Source organism: Photinus pyralis, unplaced genomic scaffold, assembly GCF_008802855.1.
Source record: "Photinus pyralis isolate 1611_PpyrPB1 unplaced genomic scaffold, Ppyr1.3 Ppyr1.4_LG8, whole genome shotgun sequence".
Taxonomy (NCBI): Eukaryota; Metazoa; Arthropoda; class Insecta; order Coleoptera; family Lampyridae; genus Photinus; species Photinus pyralis.
In genome coordinates, this window is record NW_022170819.1 from 37,086,423 (window position 1) to 37,100,855 (window position 14,433).

The window sequence follows — 14,433 nt, forward strand, 5'->3', positions numbered from 1 at the left end:
GTGTGTGTTTGGCAGAATTGCCGCTGCATAATACAACTCAAATTACCCTAAAGGTCTCGCTAATAGACGTTAAGCTGAACCATGCCAATTTTTTATGACTGTTGAAGGCTGTTAAATAAAATTATTATTATTTATTAATAATTAAAGATATTTCGATAAAAAATAAATTGCTGCTTCTCGCAATTGCATCATAATCCCCACTCAAGGTCATCTGATCAAGTCCTTCTCAATTAACCTCAAGTTCCTTTTAAGATTGTCACGTACCCATCGCGTTCTTCTCGGGTTCATTTCAATCTCTTCAAGCTATTCCCAGAAACTTTACATTTCGTTTCTCTTTTTACATTGAAAATGGTTCAATCTGGTACTGAACTAAGAAAAGAAATATTAAAGGCTTAAAAGAACAATACGGATGCTGTATAGCCATGAAAAATATATTTAGCGGTTTTAAAATATATACAGTGTCCCAGGTTGAACGCACCGTAGGGAAAAAATCCACGAGGCCTCTGATATGTATTTGAAGTTTGTGTTCAACGTACGTTATTGCGTTTGCCTCATGCTAGAAAAAGAATGAAGTAGTACGTTGAACGCTTATTTCAAAGGCCTCGTGGATCTTTGGTGAAAAATGCATTGCAGTTTCCCTATGGTGCGTGCTACACTGTATATTTGGGTGAAAGTAACTGAAATTTCGAAATTGAAATGGTACGCCCTGTATATTTTTACACTTGTGCATTTTACAGACAACTTAAAATATGATACTTGGTTTTTAGTGCATTTTGTAAGCTTATTTGTAAAATGGTAGCTTTAAACTAACTTTGGCCGGGTGGCTGGATGGCTGGTAGCAAATTTCGGCCCGTAGAAAAACGCTTATAGAAAGACGTGGAGTATACATACGTATGTACTTCCCGTGGCCGTCTAATTAACAACGTGCTGTTGCTGTTGACTGTTGTAATGTCACACAATACATACCACCATCAGTGCGTTGTTTTAATTGCAAACTTTTTGGTCGCATTGTAGAAAAGTGCCAAGTAAAAAAGAAATATTCATATGGAAGACCTCCACATGATCCACCATGTGAGGAGCCGAAGACATGCGTTAACTATGAAGGACCTCATTCAAATAATGCCTAAAATGAAAAATCTGTAATTACTACAGATAATACTAACATACAATAGACATGGATATGATTCAACTAGCTGCGATTGAAAGCATATCTTTGATTGGAGGCAATGTTGGTCGAACGCGTTTACTATGGTGGAATAATGAGATTGCCAAAGCAATTAAAGTTAAAAAACGTGCGTTAAAAAAATGTTACAATAGAAAACATGATTTCGTATAAAGCTCGAGCCATATGTAGACGGCTTATGCTAGAAACCCCTAAGGAAAAACTACATATCAACCATAATGTCAGATTCTTCAATGGCAGATGTCTGGAATAAAGTGAGAGCAATTAATGGTAGAAGATCACATCGATAGATAATACACTTAAGATCTAGCGACGGTAACATTCTAAGTGACACCGCGGAAATCGCAAATGCCATGGTCCATTACTTCGCAAGTATAAGAAGTAGCACTACAAACTACAGCGCGGAATTTAGGTCTACTAAAATGGAAAGAGAAACTCAAGTGATTTGAGCCTGCTCCTGGGGCTGATATAATCAATTATCAACCTCCCGGACAGATTAAAGAGCACTGCTAATCCTTTCCGGGAAATAAATGTGTGTATCTTCGAGAACGTTCTAGAAGGAGTATTGTTTGGTATAAGCAAGTTGAATTGTGCTAGTTAGTGAGTTCCAACATCGAGACCCAAACGATGAATAGTAATTTCGTGCTTATATGTGATAATGATAAATATACGTGTTTCGTGTCATTTGCCAGTTAGTTAAAAATAATAATTATCTGTCTATCTAGGTACTATTTAAGGACTGTTATAAATTAATTATTGATTAATTTGTAAATAACTAAATCGCGTAATTGAATTTACGTTACAGTAACTATCATTTCGATTATAATTAAAATTCTCCTGACGATCATAACTCGTTTCACGGGAGAAGATCTCTTTCATGTTCAAGATATTCTTCTAACGAAAACCTTAGAACTACAGAATTGATTCACGAAGCGACATTATTTTGCCTTATACAGTGTAAAAATTTTGTCTGGAACACTGGATTATATCTTTTTACGAAGAATTTTTCCTAGTGTCCACAATTATAGAAAGCTTGCTACCAATGTACGTATTTAAAATTTGTGATCAGTGGCATACTTCGGCATGTCGTCAAGGGGGCGTATTTTTTTTCAACTGCTTGTTTTCGCTACATATTATTACACTTAAAGACTGTGAACAGTGGCTTATGTCTGTATTCAGCTGCTAAAGAAAAAAAAACATGAAAATAAAGAAACAAAGTATTTGATATTATTACAAAAAACAACTAAATAAAAAATTGTTAATCGATCTAGTGTTCGAATTGTTCTCCATTTAAATTTAAATTTTGTTATGTAATTAGGTAGTAATTTTTTACGTTTTGCTCGCTTTGACTCTGAAGCGGTACGCCACTGACCACAATTTTAAAATATGTAGATTGGTAGCATAATTTTGGATGCCATAAAACACTTTTTTAAAAAAATGATGTTTTGAAGATATATTGTGTTCTAGACAAAATGTCCACACTGTGTACATTCGTTATTTTCAATTTTAATTAAAGTTAGCGCACTAAAGAAGGAATATTTTCAAATTATATACTAGTATTATTAACCATTCATAGACGTAGGTTGTATTCGAGGGGGGGGGGGGGGGGGTCCAGACGAATTGAAATGTTCTCTCACGTTTTCTTCTCCAATCCGCCAATGGAGAAGCCCTGGCACCCTGATAGCGCCCTTGTGAAGAACGTTATTTTCTATTTCTATCCGCATTTCTAAAATGATTCGATTTCTTAGTGTAGTACCACTGTTCTCATTTGTTGTACTTCGTTTCATTTGCGACTTTTTACATTTGTCAAATGGTTTCAAAATTGGTAGCTAACACTGGAACTCTTATTGCCGGTAAAGTAACAAAATCTGAAACAAAAACACCAACATCCAACAAGATAGAAGAGTTTTAGTTGTTCCCCGACGCATCCCAAAAACGGAAGCCATCCCCTCCCTTAACGGTTTTCGTCCTCTTTGGAGCCAATGCTTCCCATTCACTCCATTGCGTCTTTGGTGTGAAAAGATGAAACCACGGCTATGAATTGACGCAGAAATTCGGTTATACGGTGATAGTTTACCAAACACTATTGCCTGTCCAATAAATCCGACAAACCTTTCATGCCCGAACATATTATCATCTACCCTCTTGGTCACCCGCGTGAAGCCTTTGCATGTTTGCAACATGAATAACTAAATATGCTGAAAAGCTTAAAAGTTAATTTATCATTTTCTTGACTCTTAATAGCCTCCTCGAGGAATTGGTCCCGTTTTAGGCTGAAGTAGAAAATCACTTGCGAAATAATGCCAATAAAACGTACAAAAAGCTGCCGAAAAACGCAATTTCAACGTATAAAAATGATATAGGTATTTGAACACGCCAATGTTAATTCAATGGTCATTGATTTGGAATAAAGAAACACTTGATCATTTAAGGGAGGTTTAGAAAATGCGAATGTTTTGTAACAAAATTCCATCAATTTCGTTTTTCTGCGTTTTAATATTGTAGCGTATACCATTAAATAAGAAGAAATATGTCATTCCCCTAACAAATATATATTTTTAAATACAACAACAAATCAAATCAGATTTCGGGAAAAGCTTACCGCACAAATACAAGGATAATAAATTTGAAATGGAAAATGATTGTGCCATCCGTAATGTCCTAATTTTGGAAAAAAAATACGCGAACGGAAAGCTCACGTGTTTTCCTTATATATGTAAAATCAGTGTAGGTTATAAAGTTTAATATTGATAGTAAACATCTGTCAATATTGATAATAACGGTCGTATTTCGCAGCTGAATAGCACAAATCATGCGAGGTGCTGCACGCAGGGAGCCAGGCACTGCGTAGCAAATCAGCGGCGCCCGCCAATCGGGCATTGATGAAACTCACCCCCAACTTTCAGTCCGTGATTGGATGCTATTTATGATAAATTGTTGTTACGACAAAATATTACCTATTTTTTTAACGTAAACAACGTCAAACCTACCAAACAAAAAACACGCGTGTAGATCCCATCAATATGAGAAAGCTTTGATAATTTCACTTCAACACAAGAAAAGGGGAAATTATTAATTTATAAGCTACCTGCCAAAAGCTTCCATCCAATTTTCTAAGCTTTTATTACGAAAATGTATTCGATTATATTTATTAATAAATAAATAAGCCGAAAGAGTGACGCAACCAAAATATTTTTGGTTAGGAAGCAATCGCCCCCTTCCCAAACACAAAATTTTTAAGTAGGTAATTATTATGTAATAATTCAATTATTACCTTCAATCAATTACACTATTAATAGGCGGGAGCGTGTTTGTAATGATACAATCAAGCTAAAATTAAACTCGTTTGTTATAGAAATATGTTGTCATTAGCCGCAATCAATCTGCGGGTAATTGTTTAATAACCCCAATTTACGCCGTCGCCGTTTTACTACTAAACTAATTGACTTTTGATTTAATTTTTACTTTAATTCTATTTCGTATCCGACTCCTTCACAACAAGCACGTAATTTATGCGGTTGACAAGGTAAAATGATTAATTATTTAAATTACAGCTAGCCATTAATGGGCATTTAACTACTTCATTTATTGATTGTCTCAGTGTAACTGTTCCTTAGTTTAATTTCCTTTTGCTATTGATTAATTCGAAAAAAACTTTCTAATGTTGGCATATTGGTAAGCTCACCATTTTTTTCACTAGTAATAAATAAATAACAAAGGTAACATTATGTATATTAATTGAAACACTAATAAACACAACATAAGACCAATTAACCCCATTTTGCTATTGTTTAATCTACCGCACCTCTTCAACACGCAACCTACAAGAATAATTGTCCAAGAGAAGACTCCTGTGGCACACGAACGGAACGGTGTTTAGGAAAACTTACGTTGGACATAATCGTGGAATACCTTAATCGCTTCAAACACCTCTGAAACTACCCCCAAAATCCTTTCCGGTGGCATTTCAAAGCGACCCTCATACGTAGTATTGACGTAAGCTTCCAATTCGACGGTGTAGGCAAGTTTGATCCCGAGAACACTGTAAACCCAATCGCGACTGACTCCCGATCCCGTATTTACAATTCCCGCCGAACTTCCGACTCGGTACACCGTTTTGTTAACGTTGTAAACCGCTTCGGCCGCTTCAATTCCCAACTGCCGCAGTTCCGCCTCATTCTCTGGCGTGGAATTTGAATGGCCGAAGGGATACAGAAATCCTTGCGCCGCTGTATGTATGCTCAGGTACAGCCTTGTTCGATTAGCGTAGTGCGAGATAACCTGGCTGAGAGCTTGGGTTTCCGGTTCGGAAAACGGCTTCGTTCCTGGGTAGAAGATTCCACATTCATCGTCGCTCGATGTCCACTCGACATCAAAGTTGCGATTGAGGTCAACGCCGTCGCAGATCTTCCCCTTGGAGCGGTTTTTTCTCCACGAGCGGTCCTGTGGAACAACAAGACGATTTCGATACCGAGCAAAATGGAACTTACGGTCGTATGGGTGTACTCGTATCCATCGGGATTGGCCAACGGGACAATTACCCAATCCACGCGCTCAACTAGCGCCCGATTCTTCGGGTTTTGCACAAGTTGGTCAATTATGTAGAGCGCTTGGGCTGGTCCAAGCCATTCTCTTCCATGCACGCCTGCGTCCACGAATATCAACGGTTTCCCATCACTACCTCCTGATGATATCGTTATCAACGTAAGATTTCGGTTTTCATATGAAAGGCCGTAATTCTTCACACAAACCAAATCTTGGTACCTAGTTTCCAGTTTTTCAAGATATTCTAGAATCTATAGAAACAAATTAATAAGACGTCTTGAAACCTGCACTCACCTCTGAATAACGCACGTATCGATCAAAAGGTATATTTTCATTTCTAATTGACCCTGACGCCAAGCTGAAACAGTGAATCGTTTAGATTTGTTTGTGTAATTTTTACCTTGAAACTACGTACAATAAGCAAATTATAAATAGTAGTCCGCTTCGGGAGAACATCTCTATACAATGTCACTGCCAAGCCACTCATGGATAGATAACTTATCCGTACAGACGACCTCGATTTATTGTACACATGTTGATAATGAACACCCACCAACTGTTAGCGCAGGAACGGTAGAAAACACTGGAGTTAATTGGTAATTAATGTTTGCCTCGTGGATAGGTATCTCTTTCTAATTACACTAGCACCATGTTCTTTCAAATGTTCACTAAGGACGTCCTATGTGAACACATTTGTTACCATGGAAATTAGCCGTTTGATAAGCTCTGAGATAAGAAAACCCGGCGGTAAAAAGTCCATCACATTATTGAAAACCAGCTAGTAGCCACTTCAGGGTATTCAAGAATATTTTAAAAAACCTTAGAGTTGATCGGAAGAAGACGCTCAAATGAGAGAAAGTGATGAAATTTATGTCGGTAATAGAAAAAATATACGATTATTTTCACGTCTGTACCTCTTAATTTTGGATTCGGGAGGTTCACCATAAACCCCTCTTGCTGACTTCCCTAAAATTCTAATTATAAAATAAGTTGGAAGTTTCTTCGTTGAATACGGAACCGTAACGTCTTTTAGAGTTACTCGTTTAGTTTACATTGAAAAGATATTTTGGAAAGCAAATGCAGCATCAACACCATCGAATGTGGTCGTGAATCCTTTTGTTTTCTATTTTCTGGTATTCTTTGGGTAAAACAGTCATTCTAACATCTTTCTGAACGAGACACACAAAGAAAAGGTTTGCATATATAATGCAGAATATTTTAAAAGCCGTCCAATCAATTCCAAAAACATCAATATGCCAATCTTTTATCTATGCCATTTAATATTTTAAGGGTTGTAGTTACAGTACAAAAATAGAATATGTTCTAAAGGATGACTTGCTGAAGATATGACTGCTAGGGGCAGTTTCGGACACCTTTGGAAATACTCAATAGTTCCTTCCAAACTTTAGCGTTCATTCAAACCCAAAGTTTCATTATCGTACATGCAAAAAGTTATATTAAAAAAATAGAGAAGTGTTTATGAATCAATTATTATGTCGCACTGAAGCATTTGAGGTTCAAAATAGTGCATCCTCTTTCCATCTGCACTACAAGACCTTAGAAGTTACCTAGAAAGTACGGGATGGGCCTAAAAACCTTTGAAAATAAGCAACACATTTGTGGAAGGCTTTAGAAAGAAGTGGATGCATTCTAGACATTTTTGGCTTGCCCGTTGGTAAACAGTTTTTTGCGGACCCGGGAAAGCAGTTAAGCAATGGAAAACCCTAGAAAATATTTCATGAAGGCCTTTCAGAAAACCCTAGCGTCTTTTGTAAAACTCTACACAGTTTTTTTACGCAAAACCGTCCTGAAACCTTCATTTTCATGCCTACTTTATGTCAGGAAATTTGAGTTTCCATGACAGAGGCAGAGCAGACTACGTTTCCGGCCGCAGCTGTCACTTTACCGGCCCCATTTGTGACATTTATAATGTCTATAATGACTCCTGTCATCACTCACAGATTGACTTTAATCAAAAGTTTTATATACAAATTGAAATATTGTATTAAAATACGATTTCGGGTAAAATTTAATACAAAACTCGTCAGTAAAATGACATTACTCGACTCGGAAATTAAAGTACTCGGCCCCAAAGGGCCTCGCACTTCAATATTTCCTCGCCAGTAATGTGTCATCTTCCTGACTTTTATGTAAATAGCTATTACCTACATTCCGGAGCTTTTTGGGTGCTTTCCGGTACCCGCTAAGTAGTTTCTATAGCGTTTCAGAGTTCTAGGTTCTTTATACAGTTTTATAAGCCCTTTCCAAACCTTTTTAAATATTGTAATTTAAATTTAATTACGTGCTTCATTTATTTATAAATAATTAACAACAGATTTATAACAGATAAAATATTATTTATCGCTCACATATGCAAAATTTATAACAGCGCTAACTATTTACTACTATGCGATCAAAAATTAGTTGCTGTCGCGTCGCCTTTGAAATTTTTGTTTACATGGAAAATCGTATTTAACTTGAACTTCCAAAGGCAACTCGACAGCATTAATTTTGACTTTATTTTTGAATGGGCGTGGTTTCAGCCAAGGCTGCTCTACCAACCTAGCCCACTATACATTTACAAATATCCATGTCCGAACCCGAATTCCAACCAGGGCCCCTAGCATCACAGTTCAGCTTTAACTGAACTGCGCCACACCGGCCGGCGACAGTTGTTCTAGAATGTTCTTGAATAAACACATCATTTTACCGCCGATGACTAATCTTTCATGGCGCCTCGATGTCTATTTAGATTTCTGGAATGTTCGCTACAATATGTTTCAATGAATTCTAGGCCATATCCTGGACTAGGCGCGGTCTGAAAACTCAGGAAATTCTCTCAAAGTGCTGGAAGACACTATGGAGTGGATCAAACCTATAATTCTGGATGTAATCTGCAATGGTAGGTTGAACAATTGTAGATTAGGTCTTCAATTTTTATAGATTACTGTCGCTGGATTAATTTGCAACTGTCACACGTAAAATTCTGTTAATTCTACGTCCAAATTTCTTCAACTTTGAGGTAACTGGTTAATCAAATAAACAGGAAAGTAGCACAATTTGGAAAATGCAATTTTTAAGAAAGAAAAAATATTCTTGCTGCAAAGTTAATTTTAATCTTTCTCTTCCAACCTTTTCGTTATGTTTCGCAACTGCTGTCTGCAAAGTACTATCCATGGATATGGACAAAAAATGGCCATGTAACGAAATCGACGGGTACCGAACTAAAATGTAAATGAACCATGGAGCGGATGGGTTGGGGGTAGTTCGGAGGCAAACACACTAAAAATCTCCATAAGTGGGATACGCGGGTCTTCTGGAAACATGACTAGACTTTTCGGTCATAACCCGAAAACTCTTCAGAACAATATGGTCTCGCCAGAGTTTCTACCAACAGCTTCAGTAAACGATTCGAATGCGATTTGCTCTTCAGAGAATGTGCTACCCTTAGGTCCGAACTGTTTCAGAAACCTATCAAGGAATATGTCTGCTGCGCAACAAACTCTAGCACTACACACGGAAACGAGGAGACATTTCTGCGTGATCCAGTTATTTATGGGACTAAATGGCTTGAACAGCTAAAATTCCCTTTTCATTTGGAGGCACCAATTTGAAAGAGGTGTCCAAGGGAAGACCAGATCGTGCTATATTTAGGCTATAATTTTAACTGCTCAGTGGCATACCTCAAATGTGTCTTCATGAACAACCATAAGAAGCTAGAATATCCCCATCATCATGAAGATTTTTTGAAACCTTTTTGTTTTGATGGTGTGATAGTATCCCCACCATTCTCTCCTTCCAACAAGAAGATATTCAGAAGTACTTATACAAATAAATTAGTCATTTTTTTAATAATTACGAAGTACCTTCGGAAGCATAATATACTTACATAGGGATTTCTTATGTCTAGTTTTTAATAACAAAAACTCTTCTGAAGGACGCCTAACTTTAAGCAGCCAAACTAACTTCTTACAACAAATGAAGATTTTTCTGTCATTAATTAATTGGAAAATTATTGCTTTGGTTTCCATATTTTTATTTTCGTTCGTTTGTGATGTATTCAACTGAAGAAGAAATTGATATTGTCAATTGGTATAGCGCCGGTAATAGTTTATGGCGCGTAAGGGACTTATTTTCTGTGTTCAATAAAATTAAGCGAAACCGCGGCCGAATTTAATCTCTTCATCATAACCTAAAAGCATACTATTTACTGTCGCTTTTATTAAACTCTAGAATGATAATACCAAATGCGTGCGCATGTTATTTCGGTTGCATAAAACTAGGGGTCCTTCAGAAGATTTTTGTCATTTAAAAGTAGACATGCTAAATGAATAGCACTGTATATGCCTAGGCTGGGAAAATACTGCTACTGACTATGAAACGCTCTGACCACAACTTGAAAAATGTGCGAATGTGTGTCTTCAACCCAATTTCGCCTACTTAAACTTACAAATACCGTTTCGAAAACTTCGAATTTGATGCGCTCCGTACATTCCTCCCCAAAATATTTCACATAACACAAATTTATTAGAAATATTATAGGCTAAAAAATCCGTTTTTTTTCCTATATTCGATTCATTCGCTAGTAAAATTCGATTATTTATAGCTAAAGAAGTTTTACGCTTCGACATAAATTCCGAACTTTTTTTTTCTGCTTTTCTAAATCTTTTCATATTTATAGCATCAACATTTATTATGAAGTTTAAAGTGGTTTCGATGCAATCTATTTTCCAATAATACAACTACAATTTTTTTCGACAATCTCACATGCTATTATCCGATTAATTATATATAAAGGATGGAGAAGTGAACTGACGTTTCTACATTTTTTTACTCTGTAATAGCACCTTCCTATTATGAACTAAACGCAATCATAAAATGATTAATTGGCTCAATTTAGTATTTTTTCCTTCGTAGTATTAAGATCATAAATTTTGATTCGGAGGTATTAATGTATTTTTTATCAATACATTATCGTCCTAATCGTGGTAAAATGTACCGTTCGACTTGTATTTCAATCACTAATTGATAACGAACTTAATGGATAGAATTGTAACACCCTCCACTTTGCTTGTACCTTTAATTACAGCGGCACATTAGGCCCCATTTTTGTGCCACAATCAAGACATCCATTTCCTGGATTTTTAACTACGGTTGATTCTGCGCGTAGGACCAAATTACCTTAGGTGTGATCCATCCCATTAGATGATTCTTAATCCATGTTACAGTAACTTGTATAATAATCGCTCAATTTTTCTTGAATTGCAATAAGAGAGCATCTAGGCCACATTTGAAATTAGTAGTAGGTATTCAAAGAATTCTTCATAGAGTCATTTTAGCTACTTCGGCTTCAGGTGTAGACATTGATACGGTAGAAATAGTATCGAAAGTAGGAGCCGGATTCCAAAGTGCAGTCACGAAGATTCGATGCACCGTGAAAATGACTTACTTTGTGGGATTTTTAAGGTTTCAATTGCAATATACGGAATACCTTCAATCTACCTTGCCTCCCCTTGTCTAACTAGGGATTTTCCATTCCAATTGTAGTCGGGACAAAATTATACATGCGCAAACCCAAACCAAAAAACCCAAAAAATATTAATGTATCCTATTTAAACCCCAAAAAGAAAGTTAGGTCGGTTTTTGGGCCCGATTTGTTAATAAATGCGAGATATTTCTTTCAAAACCAATTCGATGTATAAAACAAGTAATTTTCCAGTAGGTATCCGTATGTTCTTAAAAAATCGGTGCTTTAGTCTTTAGAGACTAAAGATTTTGAATATTTTAAATATTAGCTTGACGCATGCGTAAATTTAAATTGGCCGACCAATTCGATTCGACCGCGAAAATAATCAGTCATTAGGTTTTCTTGACCGTTTTTCCTCGGGAAAATTTGAAATTTGGAGTTGTCAGTAACAAACATTAAAAAAACATGAGCTGCTGGCTAATGAACTTATGTTCAAGGACCATAAAAAAACCTAGAGCAACATATTTCAAAAAATATTGTTATGTGCAGATGCAAACAGTCACTAAGCTCAATTGAAACTCAGGATCTGACAAGACCTTTAAAAGAAATAATTATAATTTTTCTAGGGCACGTCCAGCCTCCAAAATTTCTAATGAACACCTGGATACGAAATAGAAAAATTTAACCGGAACACTGTTACTTAGGTCGTAATTTGGGCTCGATTAAACACAAAACTAACCCTTTACAGATGAATCAAATTTAATCGACATCAATCGATCAAGTAAGCTGAAACAAATATAGGCACTCAGGCTCAGAAGATAAACACCACGCAACAAACAATCGATATAAACAATTGTTTATAGAAATCGATTGTACTTAACTGAGTTACAATAAATGACGCACAAACAAACACAAACTAAAGATACTTCGAAACTTCTATGATCTTGAAAATGTAATTTAACATCACGAAAAAGACTATTGTCCTTGGATGGCCTCAAAAATTAAGTAATTCGACACCAGATAAAAATGACATTGACCTTGGATGTCAAGATGGGTCCACTGACTTTGGATGACATTAAAAATGTAATTTGACACCACAATATGATGATAAAAATGAGGCCATTGAACTTTGTTGACCTTGAAAATGAAATACAACACAAAATTGCGGCTATGGGAAGTGAAATAAGATACGACAAAAATGAGGTCGTTGAACTGAAAATAAAATATGATATTACAGAAACGGGGTCATTAACCTCGGATGATCTTGCAAATTAAATATAATAAGCAAAAGATAGTAGGTCATTGAATTTTGATAACCTTACAAATATAATACACCAAAAAAAATGGGACCCTGAAAACGAAATCAAATTTGGCAAAAATGAGGTAATTAAACTTTGATGACCTTGAAAATAAAAATAAATCACATTACAAAAATGGGGGTCATTGATCTTTAAAGAGAAAAGTATGACGTTGCAAAAAGGGGCTGTTAATCTTTGGTAGCTTTGAAAGTGAAATATGGCAACATGCTCTCCGATGACCTTTAAAGCAAATGCCCTTCAGCTTCTCCTTGACCTACTTTCCAAAGTCACCACCAGATGGCGAGCGACCTTGAACTGAGTCAGGTTCGTCCCAGTATTACTGCTTACAATATGCCTCATTTGTTGTGGAAGAGAGACAAATAAGTGCCAAATGCAATCCGTTATTTTTGAGATTTTCCTCTTTGGAAACATGCAAGGCTATTAATTTGAAATAAATCTTATTTGGGACCTAAATTGCCAAGTGCAAGTTTTAGTACATTCGGTGAAACTACCTCGGAGCTGGTGAGGGATCACCGGAGGAACATACAAAAAGGCGAACGATATTAAAATTGACGCAGTAATGGTGAAGCCAAAGTTGTTAGGTTTTTACCATTTCACGCGCCTATTAAATCGCCCAATCAGGAAATCTAAGGTATTCATTGTCGATTTTCAGCTTACTACACTTAGTAATACCAATACAGTGAAATCGCACCCCTTTACCACCAAAATTTTTTGCAGCACATTGGGAAATATGATGTAGGAATCGCATATTACCACATCTGCATGTGCTTTGATGTACATCGATCGATTAGAAGAGGGAGGGGGGGGGGGCATCTGGGTAAACGGAAAAAAAATTAATCGCACAGTAAGCTAACGAAGTTAATGAAATCTCTTAATATTTCCGGCTGGTGAGAATCTCCTGAATTTTTCATGTCTTGTTTCGCTAAAAGGTTTAGTAAAATTTCCTTGAGGTTCTCCAAAAAGTGAGTCGAAAATTTTTCTTAAAATTCTCCTAAAATTATATTGAAATTCCATTCTATTTTAGGAATTGTCTTAAAGGAAATTCACTAGACATTTTCATGAAAATCTTCTCTTGGCATTCTAGAGGTTCTGCAGAAAGTCACTTGAAATTCTCTTTTGAAACCTGTGTGAACCTACACTGAATCCAAAATTTAAAAATTTATTTACCCGGACTTTTATTGTGTGTTGTAAGTTCTATTACATTTTATTCTATTAACCAGTCTTCAAGTTTTGTTAAAATCTTCTTGGAACCCTTCTTGAAATATTCTCCAGAGGATTCTTATAAAGGTTTTCCTTACATTTTCCTTATATTGGCTTAAAATCTTCAGGGAAATCTTTGAAACTTGTGCAACTCTTCTGAGATTCGCGTCAAATTCTTCTGAAATCTTGTCGAAATTCACCTGAAGATATCCTAAAGTTTTTTCAACATTCCTGTTGTTTTGAAACCTCTTGACATGCTTCTGAGATATAGTTAAATTCCTATAGAGATTCCCTTGGTTTTTAAATTTTCTTGAAATTCAGATTCTATAAAAATTCCGTTTCAATTCTTTTTAGGTATATTTCGAAATCTTCTTGACATTCTTAATGTCTTAATTGTCTATGTCTCTTGATGAAAGAAAGAACCATGTCCAGCGAAACGAGTGGTAACTATTGAAGAATGGTACCTATCATAAAAAAATCCAAAAAAGCTCATAAAAGTAACGAATCTTAAAGTTGGAATAAATCAATCATAGAAATGAACTTCTCAGATGAAGTTTTGAAACAGTCCTTCATATTTTTCTTACTTCAGATCTGTTTGTCTACTGATGTCAGTCATTACTTTGTTGGATTCAAACGTTGTTAACCTGTGTATCTAATTTGGCAAAAATTGATACAGCACTCATCAATATTATTTGTCCTTTGACGAGCATTTACAAAGA

General features: G+C 36.0%; 1 protein-coding gene across 1 annotated transcript; it reads right to left on the minus strand.

The window, feature by feature from the left end:
- Positions 1-4,898: 4,898 nt before the first annotated feature.
- LOC116178578 (carboxypeptidase B-like) lies at positions 4,899-6,256 on the minus strand. Its single transcript, XM_031498122.1, has 4 exons — positions 6,144-6,256; positions 6,023-6,086; positions 5,674-5,979; positions 4,899-5,626 (listed from the first exon to the last, which is right to left on the minus strand). The coding sequence occupies exons 1-4, from the start codon at positions 6,182-6,184 to the stop codon at positions 5,060-5,062; spliced, it is 978 nt and encodes a 325-aa protein (XP_031353982.1). The 5' UTR covers positions 6,185-6,256; the 3' UTR covers positions 4,899-5,059.
- Between the last annotated feature and the right edge of the window lie 8,177 nt (positions 6,257-14,433).

What these genes read in the sequence shown, in the direction of transcription:
- LOC116178578 (XM_031498122.1), bottom strand. Translation starts at nt 6,184, where the DNA reads ATGTTCTCCCGAAGCGGACTACTATTTATAATTTGCTTATT. An exon ending in CTATTTATAATTTGCTTATT is followed by an intron (nt 6,087 to 6,143) that starts GTACGTAGTTTC and finishes TCACTGTTTCAG; the next exon opens with CTTGGCGTCAGGGTCAATTA. An exon ending in GATACGTGCGTTATTCAGAG is followed by an intron (nt 5,980 to 6,022) that starts GTGAGTGCAGGT and finishes TTGTTTCTATAG; the next exon opens with ATTCTAGAATATCTTGAAAA.